The sequence below is a fragment of the Chelmon rostratus genome, chromosome 13 (assembly GCF_017976325.1).
Source record: "Chelmon rostratus isolate fCheRos1 chromosome 13, fCheRos1.pri, whole genome shotgun sequence".
NCBI classification, from domain to species: domain Eukaryota; kingdom Metazoa; phylum Chordata; class Actinopteri; order Chaetodontiformes; family Chaetodontidae; genus Chelmon; species Chelmon rostratus.
Window position 1 is genome coordinate 10,583,790 of NC_055670.1, and position 24,833 is coordinate 10,608,622.

At 41.0% G+C, this 24,833-nt stretch overlaps 3 protein-coding genes across 6 annotated transcripts; 2 read left to right on the plus strand and 1 right to left on the minus strand.

The window, feature by feature from the left end:
• Nucleotides 1-83: 83 nt before the first annotated feature.
• Nucleotides 84-5,867, minus strand: si:ch211-214p13.9 (cell surface glycoprotein CD200 receptor 1). 2 transcript variants are annotated; one of them, XM_041951520.1, is made up of 7 exons: nucleotides 5,482-5,865; nucleotides 4,124-4,183; nucleotides 3,005-3,310; nucleotides 1,944-2,213; nucleotides 1,698-1,794; nucleotides 1,556-1,598; nucleotides 84-1,457 (listed from the first exon to the last, which is right to left on the minus strand). In XM_041951520.1, the coding sequence occupies exons 1-7, from the start codon at nucleotides 5,549-5,551 to the stop codon at nucleotides 1,368-1,370; spliced, it is 936 nt and encodes a 311-aa protein (XP_041807454.1). In that variant the 5' UTR covers nucleotides 5,552-5,865; the 3' UTR covers nucleotides 84-1,367. The 2 variants fall into 2 exon arrangements, with proteins under 2 accessions (XP_041807454.1, XP_041807455.1); XM_041951521.1 differs by lacking the exon at nucleotides 4,124-4,183 and having other exon boundaries at nucleotides 5,482-5,867.
• A 2,184-nt stretch (nucleotides 5,868-8,051) lies between these two features.
• On the plus strand, nucleotides 8,052-15,420 carry cfap91 (cilia and flagella associated protein 91). The gene is made up of 17 exons (XM_041950181.1): nucleotides 8,052-8,667; nucleotides 8,754-8,830; nucleotides 9,458-9,615; nucleotides 9,845-9,925; nucleotides 10,115-10,171; nucleotides 10,271-10,449; nucleotides 10,633-10,810; nucleotides 11,393-11,550; nucleotides 12,185-12,361; nucleotides 12,480-12,613; nucleotides 12,694-12,807; nucleotides 12,890-12,961; nucleotides 13,099-13,245; nucleotides 13,326-13,547; nucleotides 13,644-13,792; nucleotides 13,889-13,980; nucleotides 14,244-15,420. Exons 1-17 carry the CDS (start codon nucleotides 8,580-8,582, stop codon nucleotides 14,411-14,413), a joined length of 2,253 nt encoding a protein of 750 aa, XP_041806115.1. The 5' UTR covers nucleotides 8,052-8,579; the 3' UTR covers nucleotides 14,414-15,420.
• Nucleotides 15,421-15,482: 62 nt separating this feature from the next.
• nr1i2 (nuclear receptor subfamily 1, group I, member 2) lies at nucleotides 15,483-23,040 on the plus strand. Of its 3 annotated transcripts, none has more exons than XM_041950184.1 (9): nucleotides 15,483-15,768; nucleotides 16,481-16,671; nucleotides 18,341-18,471; nucleotides 18,690-18,862; nucleotides 18,955-19,211; nucleotides 19,305-19,450; nucleotides 21,412-21,525; nucleotides 21,696-21,801; nucleotides 22,315-23,040. In XM_041950184.1, the coding sequence occupies exons 2-9, from the start codon at nucleotides 16,487-16,489 to the stop codon at nucleotides 22,529-22,531; spliced, it is 1,329 nt and encodes a 442-aa protein (XP_041806118.1). In that variant the 5' UTR covers nucleotides 15,483-15,768; nucleotides 16,481-16,486; the 3' UTR covers nucleotides 22,532-23,040. The 3 variants fall into 3 exon arrangements, with proteins under 3 accessions (XP_041806118.1, XP_041806117.1, XP_041806116.1); XM_041950183.1 differs by having other exon boundaries at nucleotides 15,483-15,757; nucleotides 21,409-21,525; nucleotides 22,315-23,039; XM_041950182.1 differs by having other exon boundaries at nucleotides 15,484-15,768; nucleotides 21,409-21,525; nucleotides 22,315-23,037.
• The last annotated feature ends 1,793 nt before the right edge of the window (nucleotides 23,041-24,833 follow it).

Below are 24,833 nucleotides of genomic sequence, written 5' to 3' on the forward strand. Positions count from 1 at the left end.
AAAATGTTTCGAACCTTCGGTAAGGTTCTCTGTTGGAGAAGAAATCATGTTGCATGCGTTCACCAGAAACAGACTAAGGGGACTCCAAATGTGTCACATTCTGTGGACAGAAATAGCCTGTATTTGTGTGGTTTCCCCTTCTCTGTTTAACTAAGTAATCAGTGTGAGGGTTAGACAGTCATAGTCGCTGCAGTCTATGATTTAATAGCAGAACTGTAACAGAAAGTCTAGACTCTGGTTTTAATGGGCTGTTTTTGTCCCCAATCACTTACACTGTAATAGGAAGGTAATTTAGTTTAAACAGGAGGAGTTATAACAGCATGTGAGCACCTCAATGATGTTTTAAGACACTTGAAAAAACCTTTCAGCAGCTATACATGTAAGTGCATATAACTAGCATTACTGAGACATCTTAGCAGGGACTGGTCATACAGTGAATGATCACGATGGAGGCGCATGTTCTGATCTCCACCAGTAGATGGCAGAGCAGTCCCTCCGTCCAGTTTCCATTTCTTCTCCCTGTAGCGGGTTTCTTTAGCAATGGGTTTACACTCACTATGAGAGTACTGAACCAAATTCCAACACTCACCATTTATTCTGATGGTGCAGTGCTGATGATCGGTACCTTTCCGCTGCACATCTACATGTAAAAGTCATCTCGACACTTCATCTATTTGTATATTAAGAGAACGATGCGCAGTGAAAAAATCCTTTTCACCCTTGGTGTCAAACTACTGATTCATACTCAGCAGTGGAAAATTCAAATTCATTCTTGTTCTTGTGCACCGTTTTTACTGTTCCTTTTAATTTAGGTATAATGAGATCCATGTGTTCAGATGTATTTTTAATACACACAATCACACGCTTGCACAAAGAATTATTATCTTGAAGCAATTTTGTCCCTGATTTACACCTGTGTTATCTCTTTGAGGTGAGCACCTCTTACAGTTAATCTATAAATATGTATAGGAATAATAATAAAAACCACCATCATTATATAATTGCAGCCCATGTTTTTCACACCAACATCAAAGTCTTTAGTTCTGTAGTCTTGGTGTGCTGCACCCGGCTGAAGAAGGCATTCTTTCCATTTCAGCAGCTCATTGCACTTGTAGTTATTAATAATCTTCTGCATCAGACTCACACACACAAAGAGAGTAGTGGGTTGCATGTGTGGTGCATAGGAGCCAGTGCATGACATTAGGTACATCCCCTGTTCCATCAGTCAAAAGTTTAGAGCAGGATTCGACTGAGAGGCTTCCCTCTCTTATCGGAAGTCTTTCACTCTCATCTCTCTTTACTACTTCACCAGTTCTCAGTTTCATAGCTTTCACGTTCTCACAAAAAGTGTGTGATGCATGCACATTTTAAGTGAACAGATCTACAGATGAGTTATAGATGGAGTTCACACGTTGAACATAGCTGGCGTAGGGCTCCACTTCCTCCACATCCTCCCTCTGAAAAACAAAACAGAGAGGTGTCGCAAACAGAACTCAACAATGCACAATAAAACACACAGAAGCACGAGCTGCAGAGTTACAGATGGATTATTTACCGGTGCAGATTTAGATGGCGAGGTGGCAGAGTGCTGGTATCGCCTGACAAAAGGTGGATACACAAAGCCGCTCAGTGACTCAACACAAAAGATGGCAAGTTGTCATTTTGGAATAAATTTTTCATCAAATGAAAATTCTTACCTCAATGTCATTAGTTTCTTTTGTGCAAGAAATACAAATCCTGCCAAAAACACAACAATTACCATGACAACAGGGATGTACAACCACAGAAGAAAACCTGCAGTGAGAGAGACAAGATTGAGGGTTTGTTAGTAAAGTGCTGGACATCAATACATCTGCTTACAAAGTAAGAATTACAACAGTAAAATAAAACACCAAACACTGAAAATACATAAAAGGATGCTATCCATCCTGCAGAAGCCTGACCTTTTTCAGGTTTTGGCTCCAAAACCTTTTTCTCATCCCAGGACGGGTGGCTGACAGCGCAGCTCAGGTTTTGTGTATCCATCCCTTCAGGGAGCTCCAGACGACTTTCCACAGTAACAAATCCATGTGGTTGAAAATACATTTTCACAGACGGTTGGTTTCCCATATAACTCCAGCTGATGTTGGCGGCAGGTTTTCCTCTTTCAGCTTTGCACACTGCCTCCATCTTGTCGCCACGACGCTCTAACCAGGAAGATGTGCTGGGAGGAACTGAGCCAGGGAAGACAAAACAGGAGACTTGCTAAATACTTAATTCTTAAAAAGTAAAACCAAACCACAAAAAATCGTTTGCTCTTGCCTCATAGTACCGAACAATACAGATACAGTAGTTTTACTTTGTAATAATGTCACTATTTATTACATTGAGGGTAAAATAGCTCCAGATGAAAACTGCATTACCCAGAGTAAAAGAACATTGTGTCAGTGTTTCATCTGTATCTATTCTGTAGTAATCATTAAATATTAATTGGTTATCACTCAATCACAGATAGATAGATAGATAGATAGATAGATAGATAGATAGATAGATAGATAGATAGATAGATAGATAGATAGATAGATAGATAGATAGATAGATAGATAGATAGATAGATAGATAGATAGATAGATAGATAGATAGATAGATAGACCATGCATGTAGGCCAGGCCACAGAGGAATAGTTATGGGACTGTGGTTCGAGCGCCACATTAGGAGGAGTTGGAGTCAGTGTAAATGAGTGTGATTTTTCTTCCCAGAACCTACCAGATCACCTATACTATATACATACACCTATATGGTATTGACTGCTGGTAATTATTCATGTGTTTTTTAGTTGAAGTGAAAGAGGAACTGGACCTATCCAGCCCAGACAAGGATGTCTTTTTCCCACAGGGGAAACCAACGGTAAATAAAATCTGCAATAACAGATGTCACTAGAGGTAAGCAGAATTTAGAATCAAGTTAATCTTATGGACTACATGGTTTTTGAAATCATTTATGCCAGCGAGAAGGAAAGTCCTACCTGTGATATCCACGTTGATCTCATAATTTTCGATTCCTCCTTTGTAAACCGACTCACACTTGTATATCCCCACGTCACCATGTGAGAAGTTCGGGATGTGCAGGTACGACTGAGCCCTGGAATTGTTCAGGAGCGACTTGTCATCGTTGCAGAAGTCTACACTCTGACCATCGTTGCTAAACGATATCTTACAATCTTTGCTCTTCAATTTTATATTCCAGATAACAAATATCGTCTCATTCCACGTTTTATCGCTGCAGATCAGGTCAGCATCACTCCCCAAGTTGAAAGCTGAATGTCTGACAACTGGAAAAAAGAAAGGGAGAGCTGCATTATTTCTACATGGTGGTGCTATGATTTTGCTAATTAAAAGTTTTGGGTTTAGGTAAAAAACCATACAGACAGCACACATGTGCATCTGCATGGGACAGGGACAAAAAAAACATTGAAACACATGAACAACACGTAACACAGTCTTAAAGCATGAAGCATGACACAGCATAAAACTGTTCTAAGACAACTGATGCAGCTCTTTTATGTTCATTACTAACAACAACAATATCCCATATATATGTCAGATCTATGAGGAAACATCCTCTGCACTTATTCTAGATTAAACATTTGATCTGTCAGACATCCGTCTAAAGCAATAATGATTAAATTTTATTTGAAATAAACTGAAACCATATAAATTGTGATCTTTCAAAATAAAAGTTAACTAAGAACAAAGATGCAAGGCTAACAAAATCAAAAGATGTATCAGAGCTGCTGAATGAAAAAAGCTTTGCAGTGTTATTTTAAAATGGGAAAACATTCGGCATAGACCCTTAAAATTTCAATATTTATATATTTCATATAATATTTCATAACTGCATTTTAAAATAGACTAAAACTAATGACTAAACTCTTTCTTTTTTTCAGAAACAAGTTTCAAAACATTTATTTTATTCTTTCAATTCATTTCAAATAAAATATGCTTTGAATATGGATTTATAAGGAAAGGAGGGATAGAAATGTGCACAGCATTGTCATGTTCAACTTCCTGCGCCCTCACTTGTCTTACTTAATACTATTTTATCTCAATTTTTCCAAAAGAGAAGAAGAAGGAGATTTGTTTACCATAATCTCGCAGAGGCCGAGGAGAAGTGTTGGAGTTCACAGTGGTGCTTTGATTAGTTCCTGAGAGAGATGTGAGCAGTTAGTGGTTTAATCAGCAGAGCAACAATCAGTGTGGTTTATTCATCAGTTAGTTTAGTTAGTTAGTTAAAGTGAAGCAAGGATATGAGGACATGACCAGCTGCAGCAGGTCAATCATGGACAGATGTGACAGAATCACCACCAGTCGTTAAGCTAACTTCTTTCTTTTTGCACTACCATATACATTTGCACTACTACATTCTCTTAATGTGTCATTGTTTAGATTCTACAGTTTTTATTTATTTCTTCTTAGTATGTGTCTTGTCTCAGAGGTTGAGAGTAACGCAATTTTGATTCTCTGTTTGTCTTGTACATACGGCAGAATTGACAATAAAGCTGACTTTGACTTTGACTTTGACTTTGAAACTCCACTATCTGTTGTCAAATTAGCTGGAGGTAGCAAATCACTTACAGTATAATGTTAACGTATAAAACAGGCAAATGCTACTGTCAAAATCGCCCCCATTTACTTGTCCGCTACTTAGAAGAAACTTGTGACATAGCACTGCTGTTTCAAATTAATTCATTGGAAAATTCTCAGTTCACCGGGCCGATGTTTACTGCGGAGTGTTATCAGGGTTTGAGGCTTGTTTAGCTCAGACAGATGTAAGACCACACCACGCATGAGGTGGGGTGACAAAACCACAGTCGTGTCTGTCTTTCTCTCACCTTTCAAGACCCTACAGCACAGAAAACCTGCATCATAGCGCAACCCTGATCTGAAATCATGATTTCCACTGCAGAGGCAAGCGGCAGCGTTGTTCTCTCAGAAAATATAACCTTTTCATACATCAGCTATGGAACATTTTCCTCCCATGTCAGTTTCTGCATTACCCCACCTCCGTGTATGTTCTTCCGCTGACTGTCTACAATGAGTCACACCTCGACAATCTCAGACTGGCTAACCAGTTAGATTTACAGTTCACCAGCGTCCCACAGTCACAGGTTAGGCAGTGATGAAATATTACTGTGGCTGCAAGACATTTCAATTACATTGCACACCAAAGGCAATACATTCACTCAACTTATTTAGCATGAAGTACCACAAATGACATTTTTAGTATAAAAGTATACGTATAAAAACAACTATTAATTTATAGTTGTAGTAACACAGTGTTGCTTAGTATCTATGAGCATGTAACTCCTTACGAAGTCATTTTTGTGGAGGTTTTGTGCACCTCTTAAAAAAAACATGTTTTTATCTACAAGCTGTATCTTACCGTGGCAAAAATCATTCAGTACTAAAACCACATGTGAGTAAAATGTGTTAAAGTTCATACCTGGATCCTGGCTCCATGCTTCAGACAACAAGACCATAAACACGCCATAAATCCACATCATGTCTCTCATTTCCAGTTGTCGTCAGGTTCCTCTGTAAGCTGGCTACCACAGTGCCCTCACACCAGCAAGAAAAACATCAAGTCTACACTCAACTAAACCCTCAGTCCTGAACACTGCCTACAGCAACATCGAACTGACTGAGTGGTTTCACCTGAGCTATCATGGCATTTATAGTTCCCCAAGTTCACTTTCTCTATCTGTGCCCAATAAGCTCAGGGTTCGAGTAAAGCAGCTTCTCCGCCACATCCAGACAAACTGAAGATCCTTGACACCCCTCATGGTAAAGAAATAGAGGGCATGTGACTAACAAATCCCTCCCTTCTTCTTTCTCTTCCCCCTCTCCAAACCGCTTTCCAGCCAAACATCTGCCTTTTTCTGCCACACAGGATGACGTCTGATAAGTCAAAACAACCGTTTCCTTTCTTGCTAGTCACGTGATCGCTCTCTTTCAAGACAGTATGTATGAACACTCCAAGCTGGGCAGCATAAAGCACACACATTAGAAACATTCACAATATGTCTCTGTATAATATCATTCATAAAATCCAGCATGGCTTCGGCTGTCAGATGGCCTTTCTCTATATGAATGCCTTGCTACCTGGGGTATCCCTAGCTAAAACAAGTGCAGTGCAATACAACAGGCCTCAATAAATCTTACCACCTCTAAGGTTACAAAGTTCAGGTCTGTGGTGAAACTGGACAGATATTTAGTGTATCCTCATTGATATAAATGTTGTGTACAACATATCAAAAATACTGCCTACTATGTGACACCATCACCAACACAGCCTCCAAACTTACCTAACATTTGAATCACCACCTCTCTAAAATGTTTTTATCAAAAGACAAACATTATGGTGGCGGGATTTATTGCAAGTTGTTGTAATAGACTGCATTAGTTTGGGCTAGGTTCTAGATAATAGACGGGTCACTAAGGTATAGATTTCAGAAGACATCTTTCTTGCTGAGTGGGCATAATTTGGCCCACTAAGTGGCTGATTGTGATCTCATATACGCCGGTATCAGAACATCTCAAGTAATACAATGCAGCGCTGCTACATGCACCGTTTATGAAGTGGTAGCGTGGGCGCAGACGTTATTACTGACTCAAGCCCCAGTTTGCAGGTCTGAGATTAATTGATGACAAAACATTTTGGTGGTGTGGTTATGACCTGCAAGCTCTATGCAGAGTTTGTGGTTGACAAGCACATCTTGCAATGAGACATCTCATTATTTACTGTCCCATATAAGATCAGAGAGGGCGGGTGAAAAAAAAAAAGTCAGCCTTTTCTTTTCTTGAGTGCATTCTCAGTCTGCTTATGTACGTCACAGAAAAACTGTGAAAACGAACACTCAGTGCAGATGTACAACTTGTGATAGGTACATAAGATCTGTACCGCTGAACACTGTCCTCGTTTTAGGATTTCAAAAACAGCACTGGCACTAATGTGAGGAAGTAATATTTGCAGTAATCTAGGTTGCAGGCACAAGGCCGTTCTTCTTTTTCTGAGCTCTAATATTAGACAAAGTTTATTCAACATATAGCAGCAGAAGTTCAGGTGACTATGAGTTGGCACACTTAGCAGAAAGGAACTAGCTTTTCCACTTGCAATTGCAAAACCTTCCAGCTGTGAAGTAATGTTGCTCAGCTGTGTTCCTCAAATCCAAAATAAGTCTAAAGAAAAAAAAATATAAAAGCTGATAGGTTGGGGATTTTAAGGAGGAGGGAAATAGTCTGTGACACATTGTGTGTGTGTGTGTGTGTGTGTGTGTGTGTGTGTGTGTGTGTGTGTGTGTGTGTGTGTGTGTGTGCACTGTTTCCTTTTGATAACAATAGCTTCCTGTTGATGTCAAAATCAGCCTTTTGGCTACCCAAAAATGTGTTCTGAGGGGTAAAGAAAAAAGTGTAACAATGCATGACATGGGTTCAAAAAGTGACATTTGTACACAGTGGTACCCATGTGATTATTTTGCAATTCAAACGAGCACCTGATTAGTCCTTCAGTAAAAGCATGATTTCTGTTTAGTTAAACGGAGAAACACATAAAACACATGCTAACCTACACATTTCAGAATTTGCATGTAGTTGTATGTAGTTCATGAAGGCTGGAGTACTGTACTAAAATAAAATGTTGAGACTTTTACATGGACATGCGTTTTATTGAGCTGGGGCTCTAAAAAGTAAGGCAAGGGGGAGGGGGAAAGGGGAAGGAACCATCCGTGGGAAGAACCGCTGGTTCCGGAAGTGTATTTACCCGACTGTAAAGTGTCATTTGTGTTTTTTCTTCTCCCAACCACCATAAAACACGGCAGTCTCGTGCGTATTATAACGCTGTTATATGTTTATAGTGATTAGCTTAAATATTTTCCTCTTTGTTTTTGAGAAACAGTGTTTTTTTTTTCCCCGCCAGTTTGATACGGGGAATGGCTTTTAATACTACAATACCCATGAGCCTCAGCAACAGTTGCTATGGGGAATAAGTCAGGAAGTCAGTTGGTGACACGAATGAATGCTGTCGCAAAAAAAGAAAAGACAAGAGTAAAAGAAGAAAGCGTCTTGTTGCTACGGAATGTTTACATTTGCGGAGCCGGAAGATGAGTGCTTTGTATCAGCTGATGAATGCGATGATGAAGTTTCTATGAAACAATTTTATCTTCTGCTTGTGTTTAGCGGTGCGCGCGACTGAATTGTAAACTCAGAGATTGGATGATTGTTACCGAAATGATCTTTGGGAGCAGTAACTGACTTCTCCACTTGCACTGCTCGATAGACAGGCGTGTCCTTTTGACTTTGTACCACATATTTTCTAACGCAGCTGCCCATTTTGTGTAGAATTTCATGTCCATACAGCCTAAGATGCTCCGACTGTCATTCGCCCGCTCTACAGGAAGTGACAGGAGTGGACGCCTGAAATAGTCCCTCCCACTTTCAAACGTTCCGTTTACCGTCTCCATGGTTACATTGTTAAATGCATCAGGTCATTGATACCGCTGTCTGCGAGATAATTCAATTTCAATTTCATTGAAAATAAGCAAAATGAGCATATCTGTCACTCGTACTATTCCTAAGAAAAACGGTGCTGATAAAGCTGTTAGGCGGGAACGGGTTTATGACTACTTGTATGGTAAGTAAACTAAATGAAACGCTAGCTGCCGCGAGCTAGCGTTACCATTTGAAAACTTGCTAGCTCACTTGGTTGTTTTGCTACAGATCCAGTTTACACTGTGTCATCGGAGGTAGACCATGCCAGGTCCAGCCTCAAGGCCTATGTGTCCAAGGACCGAGTAGTAAGTTGTGTCCATATTTGTCTGACAGCAAATTGTTGTTTGTGTTGCTAACATTAAAGAGGTTATATCATCAGATAACGTTAGCTAATCAATAATTAGGTCCCGCCCCAGCAAAGTGTTGTATCTCTTTAATTAAGAAATACACTACCTGTATAAACCATACCTAACTTAGTAAAAGTATTAACTTATGTCAAGGCAACAGTCATTTTGTCACTCTTAAACACAAGACGTTTTATGTTGGGTTAAACTGTAATGTTAAGACCACAGGTTTTAATTTGTTATGGTTTTGTTGCTTATGGCTCCCAAGAATGCACACACATGTTAAAAATGGCAAGGTCTTCTGGTGTTTGACCCATTTTTAAGGTGACAAATACATTTATTAGATGGTGGCATGTATAGCAAGCTCTAAGTCTGCATAACTTTAAGTTAAATTAACATATTTTCTTTGGCTCAAGTCATAATTTACCTGTTTATCTGTTTACCTCTCCTCCACTTGGCACAAGTTGCTCCCTGTAGTTGCCTATGGTGGAACTATGACCCATGACTGCTACTGTTTACACATAGAACAAAGAAACTAACTGAATGTGAAATGCACTCCCTGACGTCATTTCCCTCTGCCATCATCAGAGGAGAGTGCCAGTGTTTGGGTCCATGTTCAGTACCCTGTACCACTACCCACAGTATACTCTTCAACTGGACCCTGCAGACCCAGTACCAGCCTTTATTGATCATCGCTGGCGAGGACAAACGGAACAGCGCAAAGAAGCGCTACAGCAACTGGCTGGGTAACAGACACCATTTTAATGAGCAGCAGCAGTTACTGAGCTGTATTAATTAAAGCTTAACTCTGTTACTCATTGCAAGTATAAACTATGGTCCTTTATATATATATATATATATATATATATATATATATATATATATATATATATATATATATATATATATATATATATATATATATATATATATATATCAGTTTGTGGTTGTGATTCTTGGTTATATTCTTGGCAGGGTTATTCCAAATGCTCAGTCATGGTCGAAAAGGGACAAGTGCCATGTGACCGGAGCTGATCGTTGGAAATACTTTAAACGGTTTGATTAGCAAGCATACACTCTGAAGCTTTAAATATGGTGGTATACAATCCTACTAATATCACTGTGCAGCACTCACCTCCACCTGATACTTTGACAGTTTATGAAAGATAACTGCCTTACTACCCCAGCTTCTACACTAAATATTGACATAGTCTCTGACATGGTGTTTCATTCTGTTTCCTTTAGTCCTCTCATTCCCTTTGCACAGCAGGTTCCCCCGGTTGTGATTTTTGCCTTGCCAAAGTAAGTTCAACAGGTTCCTAACAGGTCTTTATTTGCCACCCATTTCTGTTGTGTATTTTTTGCTGGTTGAGGGTACATCCTATCTTTATGTCTCCTCAGAGAAGATTTTACATCCAGTGGTGGAAACAATGCTGAGCAACAGCCAACCCACGTCACTGTGGGGGTCCAGACAGACTACAGGGAAAGTGAAACACAGACAGACCCTTACAGCCCTGAGTATGTGGTACAACCTGGGACAACTCCCTCAGAGCTCCTGCAACTGGCAGCTTTGACTTGGGGTACATGATCACTGTTCAGACCTTCACCAGTTAAAGAGATCAAAGTTTAACTGTCCTGTTAAAACCATACATCTCTAGCCTTTCTACTGGTGTTCTCAGCTGAATATTCTTTGTCTTTCATAACCTCACTAATGTGTCTCACCACCTTACATTTAAGCCCTCTTTGATAACAATTCCCCTCAGGTCGTGGCCTGCCAGCAGGCCTGGCAGAAGTGGAAATGATACAGCGGGAACGTGCCAAACGAGCTTGGGAGGCCACCCTTCCTCCACTGGATGACCTTAGTCAGCTGGACAAGAGGAGACGAATGATGGAAGAGATGGAGGCCAAAGAGTGGGCTTTCAGAGAGGGAGAAATCCAAAAGTAAGTAGTGCTGCACCTCTGCTGCTTTTAATTAACCAAGTGGATTGCTGTCTTTTTTCATACTACTGCTGGGGGACACCAAAATTGTCAATCTTCGAATTGTACACAAACTAGCTTTAAAGTAACTTTAATAAATATTGTTTATTTTTTACAATGGATCAAAGTACTATCTGTAAATGTGAGAGAGAATTATCATCTGACACTGCAGTTCCCCTCAGCTCTACAAAGCTATTGAGCATCTTTCAGTTCACTGTTTGGTTTTCCGGGTGCAACATTACTGTTTTAGTTCACTCTCACTGCTCCCATCAGTTTAGTTAAATGCGCACTCACTGTTATTGTGGTCATAGCATGTTTCCACTGCCCCCCGGTGGAAATGAGATTAAGCACATTAAGCAGTGAATACATGCTGACACATGGGTTCAAATAAAAATTGTCTATTGTAAAGTTTCTGTTCTGTCAAAATGCAACAACCATATACTACTTAGGGCTAATATATGTCAAACGAAGATTATATATATATAAATATATATATTTATTTACCATAAAAAAACCTACCCTACTGTTTCTGTGGGTGGTGGCCAGGTTGCAAGAGGCTCGTCTTGCTGTGCTGAAGGACCTCTTGAGGCGGAGAGATGAAGCCCAGAAAGAAGTCACGAGTGAGAGACTGAACCAGATATATTCCAAGCACCAAAACGACAAGGACACCAAGCTACACAAGATTCACAGTGACTACATCAGGTGTAAGACAACTGCTGCCTCTGCATAATTCAAGATTCAAGATTTATTTATTGTCATTGAGCATGACATGTCAATGAAATTTGCATTGCAACCCCCATGTTAGAAACAAGATAATAAGAAAGAAAGATTCTAAAATAAAATTAAGATACTAGAATAAAATAAACCAACATGCAATTAAAAATATACCAGAAATGAAAATATACTAAGACAATAGAAATATACTAAACAATAAACATAAAATATACCAGTGACATGTACCAACAGAATAAAATATACCAGTGAAATGAACCGACAGCAGCTGAAATATACTAAAATGTATATAAACAGTAAACAATAAAATATACCAATGAAATGTACCAATATACTTAAATGTATATAATTTACACTTAAATGTGTATACTTAAATGTTAAGTACACAGAAGGTGCAGGTGGAGGTGGAGGTGAAGGTGTAAAAGTGCAGTGTGCAGTGGCTCATAGTTCTCACAGTCCAAAAACGTAAACACGGGAGCTACGAGCCGCTGCGTCTGCACGAGCCACCATCTTGAGTGGACATAATATTTGGATCATAAATGTATTAAGGCTTTGTTTCACTCCTTCCATTCTTTCTCTTCTTCTTCATTGTTTTTTTGTCTAAAGCGCTGAGAAAACTGGAAGCTAAGAGGAGAAATTTGGATGGGATGCTAGAGCGACCTACCGTTGTCAGAGACTATACAGGTTCTAAGACATGTCCCCCTGGGACCCGCAGGAGCACATTCACCAACAGGAACACCCATAACAATGAGTTAAAAAGCCACTACTTAGACACATATGAAGGTATGAATCTAAATGCTTTTGGATCAACATAATGTAGCGTGTATTTCAATAATAACACCTCAGAGACAAGAACATCCCTTTATTGTTGAGGTAACATTTAACTTTTTGTCTGTTGTAGGCTTGATAAAGCTAGAGGCAGGAATCTCTGCCTCAGTCCTCAAGCCACAAGTGGAAGGGCCCAAAGTCAGCATTATCAAGGATGTGATCAAACCCCCTGTGAGCAGTGCGGTAAAACTGATGGAGAAATACAAGGTAAGGCAGAGAGAAATATGTTCATTAAGCATATCACTTAAGTTCTACATACACATGGATTACCAATTGTGGCTCGACAGGCCCTGAGGAAGGAGGAGAATGAGCAAGTGACAGAGAAGCCTTTGCGTTTTCTTGTCAAGAAGGAGAAGGCTGTTCCTCGTCCTGTCACTCCCAGAGTGGAGGAGCCACCAGAGGTCAGTTAATGTCTCTGACTCTAATAGACACCGACCTTGTTCATCTTAGATGCTGTTTTTTAATGTATATGTCACTTAATAGGGGGATGAGGAGACAGAGCTTGCAGTCATCTACTTGCAGAAACTACTGCGAGGAAGAAGTGTCCAATATGAGGTCTGAACATTTCTACATGCGTGTGTGTGTTTGCATGTGTGTGTTCACCTGCATGTCTGTGACTTTTTTATGTCTGAGTTTGCACAGAAATGGTGCATGTGGTTCAAGTTTTAAGGGCACTTCTATTTCATGCACAGATGTTTAAGGGCAAGGAGAATCGTCTGGAGCTCATCCAGGAACTGAGGACTGTACACGCCCTGCAGAGGGAGGAGCAGGAGCTACAGAACGCTGAGAAAGAGCTTATAATGTCCCTGAAAAAACAGAGAGACAACCATAGACACGAGGTCAAACCCAAAGACATCTTTATTTACAAAATTGTACCAACTCGAAACAGTCTCATTACACCTTGTTTCTCTCCACCCAGACCTCTCAAGAGGAAGCGTCTCAGGCCAAAGTGGTAGGCGTAGAACTTGAACAGCTGTTTGATACCTTGTCCAAAGAGCTGATTCATCTTCAGGAAGAGCGCAGGATCCATGCCTTTACACTACTGGCGGAGAGAGACCGTCGCCTACGAGAGGCTGAGGAGAGTGGAAGGAGACAGGTGGAGGAGCGCAGACGCAGAGAGGAAGATGAGATCTTCAGAAAAGTACGTACATGTGTACATTTTCAGCTATAAATGTGCAAAGGAGTTATGTGTAAGAATAAGAGTGTGTCTGTTTGTGTCCTTAACACTGTGTCACAGGTAGTGCAGGTTCACCAGGAAACTGTAGATTTGTATTTGGAGGACATTATCCTTGGGACCTGGGAGCAAACAGCTGACCAGCAGGCCAGAGAGGAGGTCCGCAGGAGGGCAAAGGAGGTCAACGACATTGCTTATGCCATGGAGGAAAGGTAATGGATACCTCAGCATATCTGCGGACGCTTTATATACAGAGATTCAAACCCAAGCATAATAAACAAAAGTCATTTCTATGTTTGTGTGAGTAGCCGGAACAATCTTCAGTCGGAGGAGATTGTGTCAGAGTTGGTGTACAGTTTCCTCATACCAGAGGTCGAGAAGATCAGGGTCAGACAAAGAGGTTTGGGATATTTTTCTGTTTACACTAATATTCACGCATTATTACCATAGAATGTAATGTCAGAATTACTAAAAATGATCAGTTGACAGCATTCTTGTTAATCATAGCAACAATTAAAAACATATGAAAGGCACCACACATTTTAAAAGTAGAGATAAATGCCCTTTCTAAACAAAACCAAATAAAATATAACAATTGAATGATGATGTTAAAGGCAGATGCTTTGCTCACCCGTCTAACCTTGAGCTTTCTCTCTCTCCCAGTGCACCAGAGGCAGCAGAGACACTTGCAGGCAGCTCAGAGTATAATTCAGGGGACTGCAGAGCATTCTGGGGTCCTTCCTAGTACCCTAAAGCCTCCAACTGAGACTCAAGGAGATGAGTCAAGTGGAGCAGGAACAGAAGGAAGCAGAGCAGCCCCCCATTCAAATTGAGCAGAGGACTAAAACTATGAAAAATGTACTGAGATGCAGTATAAGTTTCATAATCATCATTGTGGGGTTATGGGTTCATTAAAGAGTACATACCAGCTGGGCTGCTAAGTGGGGGTATGGAGGATTCAGTTTTAGGGTTATTCATTGTGAGAGAGAAGTCTCTCTTATTTTAAGTGGTGCAGTTCACATTTTTTAAAACGTTAAACCCAGTATCACTTTTGTCAAGTGTAATGATGTTTTGCAGGTCTAAAACAATTGAACTCCATTGAATTGTGAAGAATATTTAACTTCATAAAACCTCTGTATGTTTTCATGAGAGTTCAAGCATGAGGAAATGTGTCCCAGGTATTTTTTTGACTTTGGAAGCGAGTTTCTCTTTAATTAACTTCAATACTGTACAGTGGAATGACTTCAGATTTGACATGGTCATAGAGTCATTCTGAACAAGATTCATTGGGATTTTCTGCAGACTTCTTAAGAAAAAGTCTTGGAAGTCAGATATTTAGGGATGTTATATGCATTATGCCACATTTTGACAAAAACCTACAGTGAAATTAGTGCAAATTTCAGATGGTCACAGTCAGAGTCTTTCTGAACAAGATTTCACTGAAAATTTCAGCAAACCTCGCAAACAGTGTTTACATGTTTGTGTGAATTACAATGTGAAGGCTATGTACAGTAGAGATTCCCTCATATTTGTGTGTTTTTAGTTAATATTTGAATTTACATTTGAAGAAGACGTACTTGATGTGTAAAATATCGTTTCATCATGTGTTTGAAATGTGAGAGCTCATTGCAGCTTCAGTCTACTACTCGCTCTACATCCTTTTTGGCCACTTCCAGCACCTGTACCTCAGGTATGAACAGACGCGCTGGTTGTTACAGACGACGCTTCGCTTGACCGCAGCGAACTTCCTACTGATCAGATCAACTGGCACACAAATGCACCAAATTACTACAGGACACCAGAGATTTTACAGGAAGCTATGTGCACCCAGCGGCGGTGGATGCAGCAGCTGTTTATCAGTCTCACTTTTTTTTTTTTTTTTTTTTTTTTTTACTTTTACTCGACACACCTGTTGGCGACGAGCCCGTCCCGCGGGCCACAGCCATGCAGGTCTACCTGCGGCAAGGAGCCCGGTGTCAAACATCGAACAGCACGACCTGCAGGAGGAGCGACTGCAGTACTGGTTCTCACCTGTCGAGTGTTCAGTGAATCTAAAATCCACCGAGGACACCGCTGCGAGGCCGAGCCTTGCGCGCTGCAGACAGCTGTGCGGACATCTGGAATCTGGAGAGCGAGCTGGATGATCTCTGATTGATTTCAACTCGACCTTTAACCAGGTGAACAAGAGGTTGGTAAAGTAGGTTTTTTCAGATTATCTTAATGTTGGCAGAGAGTCTCATACATGTTTTGAACTTTGAATTATGTCAACCTGGTGTGTCACAAAGTGACTGCTGCCTGCCGAGTCCAAGGCGAGAGGAGAGGAGGTGCGAAACATTGCTTTTTTCAAGCGATTTATTGTCAGTCGACCTGTTTCTCCAGTCGTCACATGGCTGTCCAAGCGAAAGCAAGGTGCTACTGGTGGTACTTGTGCTTGGTTTAAATATACTCAACGCCACACTGGGTTAATACAGCACATGAAACACATGATGACTGTGGTTTAACAATGTCGTGCAGTGTAGAAGATTCATGATTTGAGGTCTGTTGAGATGCATTCAACAAGCTTTACTAGCTTGAAAATTTGAAACAATATTATAATAATGCTAAATGATGAAAGGAAACCTGTATAAACCCATTTATGTCATGTATCTACACCTGGTTTCAGTGTTGGATAAAAGCCTGGCAATAACAAGGACAACAGAGTGATAGCATCAGGCAAAAAAAATAAGTGAGCCCCTGGAAGGGTGCACCCCTCCCTGTACTAAGCAAGAGCCCCACAGCTCAGTATTGTAGATCACATGTCTGCTGTGAATCAGTTGTGATGTGGTCAAAAAAACAAAAACAAAACTTGAATTAAATCAGTACGACGTTGGTGATGTCGGGATCATCGAATCATCCCTCAGGTGAGAATGAGCGACAAGGCCGCTGGAGCGCAGACCATCAGGGAGGCGCTCACACAGCCACACGAAGAGGATGAGGACGAGGAAGGAAAGGTGACAGAAGACGAGCCCAGAGCCTGCGGTGTGTGCGGAGATCTGGCCAAAGGTTACCACTTCAATGCTTTGACCTGCGAAGGCTGCAAGAGCTTCTTCAGGTGAGGCTGTTTCAGTCTGCAGCATTTCCCTCGTCCGGTTGTTGATGCCCCAGTCTGTGCTCCTGCTTCCTGGTGGTGACATTAACTCTAACAACCAAAGTGAACATCTGTCCATAAGAGAGAGGCAACAAACTACTTCTCTCTCTTCTCTATAAACTCACCTGCGCTCATTATCAAGGCTGAGTTGCAGTTTTCTCAGTGGCTGAAGCACATTAAGAGTAATTGAATTAATCAGTTAAACTGAGTTCATGCAGCTCAAAAAGAAGAAATAAATTATTTTGATTATGAAGCTCAAAGCAATCAGATGCTGTTAGCTTTGAAGCTGCATGTGGACAATGCACAGAGTACTGACGCCATGCAAAATCAGAAAAAAAGAGCTGGAAGGTGGAGGAGTGATTATTCACATGCTAACGTGTTCGGTTTAGGTTCAACATGACTCTGCCTGTTGCTGTGTCTGTCCCTCACTGATAGGCTGTGGAACCAGCAATGAAATTGGACCAATCAAAGCTGAAGTGAAAGAAAAAAGGTTCTGGGGAAGGTGAACTCATGTGTGATGCTTTCTGTGGTCTTATTTCAGTCATGAGTGAATGCATCTTTGCCCACATAGACTTTCACACAGTGACCTAGTAGAAGATATTACTAATTTGTACCCTGTTAGTAACAGTCAAATGCTTAAAATGTAAGTTGTGATGCTTTTGTACAGTAAAGACAATCAACAGAAAATTAATCAACAGATTTCAATAATTGACTTGATGATTAATTTTTAAAGTAAGCTGTCCTCTTTCCCTGCTGGGATGTCCTCACATGTCCTCCGTCTCTTCCTGTGTGATCAGTCACGAACCAAACCGCCACGATTACACATCAACCCTGCATGAGCGGACTGTTGTCCTTCTCTGATGTCTGGTTCAGGAGCAAAAGTTGTTCCCCCTATAATCTGCACACATTTCAATTCTGTGAGAAAGCAACAAGAAATGCATATTCTCAGAGACAGATATGACAACATTTGAAGATGTTAGAATGGAGGACTGGAGGACTGATCCAAACACAAGCTGAGAGATGTTCAGCCACCACTGTGTGGCCAGATGATAGCCGTTACAGCATAGCTAATGTGTTAGCAAACAATTGCCAACTTCTATATGCAGCAGACGCACTGGAGTGGTGCTTCTGCCAAATATTCAGTTTGCCTTTAGCTTGTTTAGGTCTCCTCCAACTCCTCAGAAGAAGTACATCAGCATCAGTGTTATACTGTACTTATTTGAATCAGTGATTTATTATTGCAGCTTTAAATATCTATTTATTGAGTAATTGCCTTAATTAATGACTAATTCAATACTTAATACCTCATTGTAAATTTAGCAGTATTTTGCTCTATTTAATGTTATTAAATTAGCAAGAAGAACAGAGAAATGGTCCTCTGCATCCTGGAGGTTGCACCATCCCATGTCTGCTCAGTTTGCTTTACATAGGATTACTATGGGCCATGCATGCACCTGCCAAACTATTAAATACTTATACTCATTAGTGTTGCCACCAAATTTGTCATCGACTTGCACTGTAGGTACCTATGACGTCAGACTCTGATGCAATATGTGTTGTCATGCATGTGGTTTCTAACTTCAGACTGATGTTTGTTTGCTGTCACTAAGTGGATTTTTAAAATTGAATTTAGACGTGCCATAAAGAGGTCAGCGCAGCTCCGCTGTCTGTTCCTGAATGAGTGCAGTATAACCAAAAACAACCGACGGTCATGTCAAGCGTGCCGCTTCCGTAAATGCCAGGCCATAGGCATGCGCAGAGAAAGTGAGTTGCATCCAGACACAACGAATGGTCCCTCATTATTCTAACATAGACCTTTATTTGGGATTTTATAATGTATATTTTTTCATAAAAGTGAGAAGTTTGTGATGTGAGGAGCTCATCATGCAATTGCTGGAGTTCCGGTCATATAATATTAATTCAGTGGTGTTTTTAAATCAGTGTTTTTCTGGTTACCTGCAGGTATTTTTGTGTCTTTGTAGTGGTCATGTCTGAGAAGGAGGTACTGGAGAGGAGGTTCCACATCAAGAAGAAGAGGAAGGTGCACAACGCACCGCTGCAGCTCTCATCCCAACAAGAGGAAGCCATTCAGGAGCTTCTCTGGGGCCACCGCAGCACATTTGACTCAGCATTTTACTGCTTCAGTGGTTTTAGGGTGTGTGAATGAGTACAAGCATGTTGTCATCATCATTGTTTTAACTTATCTGACTGGTTTTTTTTTTTTTTTTTTTTTTTTTTTTTTAACAGCCTATGGACAGAAACGTTCTTCCTGTGGGTGAACACAACCAGTCTGCGAGCGAGTCCTCGTGCACCTGCTCCCTCTCCTCTTCCTCCTCCTCGTCCTCCCCCTGCAGTCACTGCGGCTCCTTTGAAAAACAGGAGAGCCAAGAGGGCGGGCAGGTCAGACAAAGCAGCGTTTACTCCGCTCTCCCACACATGACTGACCTCATAACTTTCATGATCCAGGACATCATTAGTTTCTCCAAAAGTCTTCAGGGCTTCCGGTAAATATGTGCCCCAACGCATATTCAAATATGTCTCAGTGGGTGTTTTTTACTCGTTCACCGTTAACAATGTGTCACACCGGTCCCTTACAGGTCTTTCACTATGGGAGACCAAATCGCTCTGTTGAAGGGAGCCACATTTGAAGTTATGCAGATCCGCTTCAACATGGTGTTCAACACAAGAAAATGCATGTGGGAATGCGGCCATATTACATACTGCATAGATGACGCTGTACGAGGTGAGACTACTTATGCAAACAAAGGCCAAAGCGTGCTAGTATATTTTCACAGGGGTAGGCTTGACCTGTTTCAGTGTGAAAATGTAGAGATGAGTACTTACACATCACAAATTTAACATTTGCACAGATACAGATTTGCATTACATAATACTCTTTTAAAAATATCTACTAAACTTTCAGGGAAGATCACGTATATTGTGTTTGCGTGAATGACTTACAAGTCATATAGACACCTGCATGGATTGTTTGTTCACATGGTGAACGTACTAGCAAACAGTTACCCGTTAACACACGTAGCACACACTGAGCAACATTCACTTGAAGTTGTGTTTTTGGCCACCTAATAAGTTTAAGTTAAATATTGACCCTCCTTTTAGCTCTGTTTTTGGGCTCCACCAACTCTTAAGGCAAATATATGACTCCTTTGCTGCCAAATGCTCCATTAGCTAGTTGCAAACAGTGTCTGTCTATTTTGATGGTGTGTAGTGGGTTTATCAGAGCTTTTTTGCTAGGAACTACAAAAATGAGAGCCGAAGGACTGAACCATAACGGTGCAGTTGGACAGTTGTTAGATGCTAAAATGCTCCATAAGTGTGCAGGAAGCTGCAGAGTCTGGTGATAATTCTCTGAGTTTTTCACTACAAGAAACTAATTTGACATACAAGTAGTAGAGAGGTATGTACTGTATGTGAGAAATCTAGGTTGCGGTTGAAAGCAAAGGCAGTCAGGTACATGTACGGCACATCAGGTACCTCTGATTGACAAGTTTTTTAACCCGATGAAGGTGCAAATGTGGAGTAGTTAGTTTCTTATCTCACTCACGTTGGTTTCCAGTAGCCTTGCACCTTTAACGTTTGTACAAAGTTTCAAAGTACTACCATGAACATACATATCATGTTCAGGATGTGTTTATAGACAACTGCTCTTATTTGCGAGCAATGTTAGAAAATGTGTGTGCGCTTCTTATCTCATGTTCTCAGAGGTGTCACGTGGCTTCTGGAGGAACGTTCACCAGAATGTTGTCAAACTGGTGTCGTCTGCTGCTTTTGTAAAGATCAAGGGACATGCAGCTGGCATTCCAGCTTTGAGCTTTGTACTCACTGCCTCTGACTGCCTGTGACCTAATTCAGGCCACGCAGAGTATTATCTGATTGGCCGGCTGGTGTCTGTTAAAAATTCATATTAGGACACTTCACTCAGCAAGGAATATTAAACTAGGTGTAACCACGGCGACAATGTTTATTCGTCATGCTGCATTAGCACTGAACTCAATGGTCAAAATAAGCTAACCATGGGATAACCTGACAACAAACTAAAAAAATAATGTATATGAAAGTTTGAAAAGGATTAAACATAATTCCTATTCAAAGAAAAGCCTGCTGAGGCTGCAGACTGTTAAAACATATACAGGGTTTTGGCACAAAAAGCTGGAAAAAGAAAACCTTACTGTTAAAAATGACGTTTTATGGCTGTCATGGTAAAAATGTAGCATGATGTGTATTTTCAACAACAACAAAGTCATCCCAGGAAGGCTTTTTTTCACTCACCAGCTAATTCAAATTGATTATGCTTTGGTGTTTTTTAAGTTGATGAAACTCAATGAAACATTTCCACAATTTCACAATAAAAGCCTTGCAGGGTAGCCCCCTGCCCCCAAGGGATTTGTACACATCAAAGTATGTTTTCAGCTCTTGGGGAGCACTACTACTGCATACATATGTGAAAAAAAGTTGTAGAAATTCTTTTATACTTGTCTGCTGCGAGCATAACACACCTGAATCTCTGACCAACTGTTTGAGTCGCATTGTGGGTAATATAGGCGCCGTGTTTTGACAAGGAAGAAGAATACGTGGAATGAAAAGGATGATATCTGTGGTCCTGCTGCATCAATCATTGTTTTCCTGGTCTTACCAGCTCCAGTATATCATCATCATCTTCTGTCCACCTGTGTTTCGTAGCAGGTTTCCAGCCGCTCCTCCTGGAGCCTCTGCTCAAATTTCACCACACACTGCGCAGACTGGGCCTGCAGGAGGAAGAGTATGTTCTCATGCAAGCCTTGTCCCTGTTCTCTCCAGGTAGCAGCAGGTCTTCATCAGTTCCTCGCTAATCAAACATTTATCAACCCTGTAAATATTTAAACCCTACAAACAGTGTGTATTTGTATCCAGCCAACTAGTAAAATGTATTTTCAGAAGTTCCCAGTTTGCTTTGGATCAGTAGGTATTCGTTTTGTTTGATCGATCAGATCGTCCGGGTGTGCAGCAGCATGCAGCTGTTGACAAGCTTCATGAAAACGTGGCGCTGATGCTAAAAACCTGGATTGACTGCAAGAGAACAGGACCAGAAAAACAGTGAGTGAAATGCACCATTATTATGTCACAGGATCATCACTGCAACTGACCAATCACGTTGTTTTGATGTCATAGCTTTGCCACCTGGACCAGAAAAATACACACATGGGAGAAGTTAATGTGGTGGTTAACATTATGAGAGGGTCTATTTGAACCAAAACCATGATCTTTTCCTGAACCTAACAAGTAGTTTTGTTGCATGAATGTAACCAAACTGTGACAGAAAACTGAAAATTAAAAAAGAGAAACTAAAGGAACAGAAAAAAACAATTGAACTAAATCTAAAAATAATATGTCAACAATAAGTTCCACACAGGACATGACCCCCAGTCTCCATGGTGAAAGAACTGAAGTTGGCCCGCTCATCCACCAGGACCCGCTCCTGCTATGGACTTTGCCACTTTTTGCTCAGTTGCAATGGTGGTCCAGGAACATGTTAATTAGATAAACCATCAAGTGTCCCCTCTCACAGATTGAAAGATCGAACCTCCTTTGTTTCCTCTGTGCCTGCAGCTTGCTGTACCCCAAAGTGATGGCCTGTCTCACTGAGATGAGAACAATGACCGAGGAGTACAGCAAGCAGGTTCTGCAGATCCAGGACATCCAGCCTAATGTCATCTCTTCTCTCATAATGGAGATGGTCAGCAAAAAAACCCTTCAAATACTGACACCGACTGGACGTGAGCAGCTCACGCTGTCTGGGTCCACCTCTGTCAGGACCCCAAACTGAACACCAGCTGAAAATGATCAGTGATTTAAAGCAAAGTTTCATCTGTTTGTTGCACAAATGTGTCAGTACTGAAGAATGCATTTCTGTCATGCAACAGTCTTAAGCATAGATTGCACAAGCACGGCTGAAATGTAAATCATCTGCTCTGTGCACACTACCTGCAAGCCAAAGAAGCCCATAAGGCAGCGTTTGTTTTGTTAACTGGTTGCAGGGTGAGTGGATTATGGGTTTTTAACCCTTTATGCACACTTTCATTAAGTCTGCACTTCTGCAGACGGTGTGTTTTAATAAACAAACAGTAAACACAAATTTTCCCATAGAACTGGTTACATTTGTGTATGTTTACTCCTGGTTTTTATTTTTACGTTTACCTGTTTACCTGAATTTTTGTATATTATCCTTTTGTTTATTAAAATAACGGTAAACAAACATGGAAGGGCCGACTCGTACTCACACATGCGCTGTCATTTCCTGTTTGTATGAAATGAGAAAGTATCCTGATAGCAGTGGCAGTGCCAGTCTGTCAGCCCGCCAGACAGACATATCTCCTCAACTATTGGACGAATTGTCGTGACATTTTGTACAAACATTTCTGATCCTCAGACAATGAATCCTACTGACTTGCTCTAGCGCCACCATGAGGATGGCATTTGTTGTTTTGATCAAAATGTCTCAACAATTGTTGGATAGATCCCTTAACTACTGACATACTCATCAGCCTCACATGTACTTTGTGTTTAGTGCTAATTAGCAAATGATAGCATGCTAACATGTGCTAATTAGCAAATGTTAGCACGCTAACATGTGCTAATTAGCAAATGTTAGCACGCTAACATGCTAAACGATGCTGGTGAACATGGTAAACAGACACCTGCTAAACATCGGCATGCTAACATAAGCATTTCACTTAAACCGGCAGTCTTGACTGTAGACTCTTGTTACATATAAATATATTTAATGTAAACATTTGGAAGAATCACACTCAAACACAATCAAGTGTGAACATTGGGTGGTGTTTATGCTGGAGCCATCATCTTTTTCACGTTGCACAGGCAGCAGGACTTTTCTTTATTCAACTTATCTCACTTTTTCCAAAAATCTGATGCCGTCCGCTTTGCTTTCCAAAGTCGAAAACGTTTTTGCAGAGGCGATGTGAGGGGACAGCAGCACACTGACGGAAAGAAGACGGAGCAGACACCGTGCTTGATCATTTCCAGGCTATCCTACTCTTTATTTAATGCAAATTACAGTACCAGGGAACTATTCCTCAGAGCACGCAGAGGGAATATTTACAGAGGTGCACATTTAGCATACCTTCACAGAACAAAACAAACAAACAAAAACAAATGAAATAAAAATTTCAGTCACAAACAGAGGCATTCAAGTAGTAGTACTGTTATACAGGATGTTTTTTGTAGTATTTTCTATGATTTTTCTTTTCTTTAACCCCAGTTAAACCCAGTTAGCACACCAAACTAGTACATACACTAGTGTAATATGTCACACTAGTGTATACACTTGCTTGCCTTCTTTTTTGGTAACCTTTGTGGTGTTTTTATTGAACTGGAGTTAGGGGTAGGGTGAGGTGGTCAGACTGTCTGGTGGTAGCAACACGTTCATGAATGCTAAATTACAGCAAGCAGGAGACAGGAGAGAGGCTACATGACTCGACCCCTTAGGTGCTACTGAATTCCCCCCCGAGTATGCAGACAGGGAGGAGAACAAGCAGGAGGACAGCGAAACAACAAAATATCCAGAGAGAGAAGAAGAGAGACAGAACACACCGACTGCCTCTGAGGATGGCTCATCACAACTACATCTTAGTTTGGCTTTGGTAACAGAACCAACACTGTGAGTAATACAGAAACCGTACTGTATTGTATATATACAGCATATGAGGCCTTTTTAACCCCTGCTGCCGTCCCACCACCACCACCAACACCCACTTCATGCCCCGGAGTCCGTGCCAGGACTGTGGTATACATGTTTGTGCGTGTGCATGTGTGTGTGTGTGTGTGTGTCCGAGATAAAACATCTAAAATAAACACTTGTCTACTGTATCTTCAGTTAAGGAAAATATCCTTACAATTAACAATGTCTGTATATTACATTAAGTGTGCAATGAGAAAGGGAAAGAGGTGCGAGAGGGGGGGGGGGGGGGCTGAAGATCAAGTGGAAGAGTGTGAACGTGTGTGTGTGTGTGTGTGTGTGTGTGTGAGCGTGTTGCAGGATAGCAGGACATTCAACAGCACCAAAGGGAGAGTCACAATATCAGGAGGGGGAGGTGGGGGGTGATGGCGGG